At 37.1% G+C, this 2,482-nt stretch overlaps 1 protein-coding gene across 3 annotated transcripts in view; it reads right to left on the bottom strand.

Annotated features, from left to right (window-relative positions):
• Nucleotides 1-937: 937 nt before the first annotated feature.
• LOC111794417 (probable NOT transcription complex subunit VIP2) overlaps nt 938-2,482 on the bottom strand; it is a 6,844-nt gene continuing 5,299 nt past the window's right edge. For 2 of the 3 annotated variants that reach the window (XM_023676415.1, XM_023676418.1), the window contains 5 exons: nt 1,844-2,266; nt 1,700-1,752; nt 1,575-1,616; nt 1,336-1,480; nt 938-1,243 (listed from right to left, as the gene is read on the bottom strand). In XM_023676415.1, the coding sequence (XP_023532183.1) occupies nt 1,184-1,243; nt 1,336-1,480; nt 1,575-1,616; nt 1,700-1,752; nt 1,844-2,266 (723 nt within the window). In that variant the 3' untranslated portion in view covers nt 938-1,183. The remainder of the gene's footprint in view (nt 1,244-1,335; nt 1,481-1,574; nt 1,617-1,699; nt 1,753-1,843; nt 2,267-2,482) is intronic. The other variant, XM_023676416.1, reaches the window with a different exon arrangement.

The raw sequence follows: 2,482 nt of genomic DNA, 5'->3' as shown, positions 1-2,482 counted from the left end.
TTTTTTTTTTTTTTTTTTTTAAGGCGATGATTGCACCATTTTCACCATTTTCGATCATGAACCCTAAGAAAAAATGTTGCTATTATATAATGATAAAAGGTAAAACATTATTATTAAATCAAGAAAAAAATAAATGATAGTAAAACATTATTAAACCAGTGATATCATATGGGTGATGAATATGGGCACCTGATATCATATGGATATATGATGTAAGATTAATGCATATGGGTGATGAATATGGGCACCTGACAGTGATATCATAGGCTGCCATGGCTGCTCCTGCCTCCTGCTTCCTGCTTCCTGCTTCCTGCTCTGCCTTTATAATCTAACCTGTAAATCTGTACCGTAGTTGATATGAATGACTTTGAATTCTCTGTTGTGTGGGCTAACCCTTATTTACAGTGTTCTGTAGTAGGGTGCCTTGGTTTTCACTGTCCATTTTCTTTCATTTCCTGTGTTATTAACTTAAACGAGGCTCAAAGCTCGACCATCTGCTGCATGTGTAGTGAACCCTAAACCGGTCAACGATGTTAGACTATATGTCGAAAATGTAACATTATCTCAAACACATTCAAGCTGCCAGTGATAAAACCACATCTTGAGACACATTTAAAAGGGACATTCACGAGGCAGGGTGGAGAAAGGAAAAGTCTTCTCCGTCCACATCCATGTCTCCGACGACTCAGATCCTCAACTTGCACAGTAACAAATTTAGTTCTGGAAAGTTTTAAATTATTTTATAATTCATAAATCTATTAGATGTAAAATCGAAAACTTTCAAAATATTTAAATTTGTTACAAATCTACCACTTCATTGATTGGTAGAAGAATGGACTTACATTGATTGGCAGGTGGTTGTTCAAACGAGCAACAGCAGGGTCCTAGTTCATTGGAATTAAGGAGCATCAGTTCTAGAAATGCTATGCTGGACTCATTTTTAAAATCAATATAGAAATTATGTGACAGCTCTTCATAAGATAAACGATGTTCAAGCTAAGCTAGTGTATCTTGTAAAACACAGCAGAGAAGAAACCCAATAAATCGGCTTATTACAATTACAAGGGCCTACATGATCAATTACGCTTACCAAATTACAAACTATTAATTCTACAAATAGAACTAAGGCTTACATGTGAAGAATCCACGAATTACCTTTACATTTTTTTATTAAAAACAAAAATTAATGTTGTGGTAGAGCTGGTCTCTTTTCTACCATCTCGTAGTGAAGAACAAAATTATCCTGAAGCCAATGGACGCAACATGAGCACAATGGGAATACAGGGCAGCAGTGGTATAGGTCGTTTCAATGAAAAGTATTGACAAAGTACAAACCTTGCGGACGGTTTCAAATGTTTGGGGGTCGAAACAGAGGTACGATCCTCTCTCGTAAGTGTTCGTCTTCACAAGTGGTTCCATGTTAGAGACCCGAATGAACCAGAAACGTTGTTCTTTGTGATAAAACCAGCCTCTATTATAACTATACAAAAAAAGGTTGGTCCAAGCTTAAGTTACGCCCATAAATTACTTATGGTCAAAATAACAAACTGCACAGAGTCAATAATAAGACTTACAGTTCATTTGACGCATACAACTGAGCTTCATCTTTTGGCATGCTGCAGGACAAGACAGAGCAGAATTATATAAGAGAAGTTAAAAAAAAGGAGAAAAAGAGCGTTGAAGTATTTATATACCGTACCTAAAAAATATATAAAAAAGTGTCTCAAGAGTAAATTTTGAGAAGTATCCCTGCTGCAGTTAACAAAAAAATTATTAGTTGAGAAGAACCTGTTGAAAGTTTCACATAGACTAGGAGGAGGATGTAAAAGGTAAAGAACCTTACATGGAGCGTAGGTGGTGGTTTAATAAGATAACACTGAGGTACATTGAAATCTGGATCACCCTTAGCAGGCTCATCAGACCAAGGGGAGCCAAAAGTCTTGTGAAGGTTATCTGATGAATTCAAATTTAATCCTAACGTGGTCAAATCAATCCCGAGCGCAAGGGATGCAAGATCAGGATCACTCAACCTTATTACACTTAACAAACCAAGTAAACCGAATGGATCAGGAGAAGATTGAGCTGACTGCATAGATTTCAAGCCCTGATCTCTAAATGACTGGCTAACACCAGACAAAGGTTGCAATCGGAACTGAGATTGACCGTGATGCTGCTGATATTGCTGGATAAGTTGGTCATAACCCATTCCAGAACCCGAACTAGGAGAGCTCAGAGGTCTTAAACCAATACCAGGAGGCCCAATAGACTGAAGAAAAACAAAGGCATGTTGATGTTGAAAAACTTCATTGGAAAAGAGATTTAAGACATAGGCTATAATTGATCTACAAAACATTTACACCCGTTCAATTCATATAATACATGGGAATGATTGGCTTTCAAGTTAATAAAGACACCAAGAATAAAAATATATTGGTCAATTCCTGATGCCTGCAAAGTGAAAACTTCGATGCAAGGGGGGGGG

The sequence above is a fragment of the Cucurbita pepo genome, chromosome LG05 (genome assembly GCF_002806865.2).
Source record: "Cucurbita pepo subsp. pepo cultivar mu-cu-16 chromosome LG05, ASM280686v2, whole genome shotgun sequence".
Lineage (NCBI taxonomy): Eukaryota > Viridiplantae > Streptophyta > Magnoliopsida > Cucurbitales > Cucurbitaceae > Cucurbita > Cucurbita pepo.
This window is presented reverse-complemented; position numbering and strand designations above follow the sequence as displayed.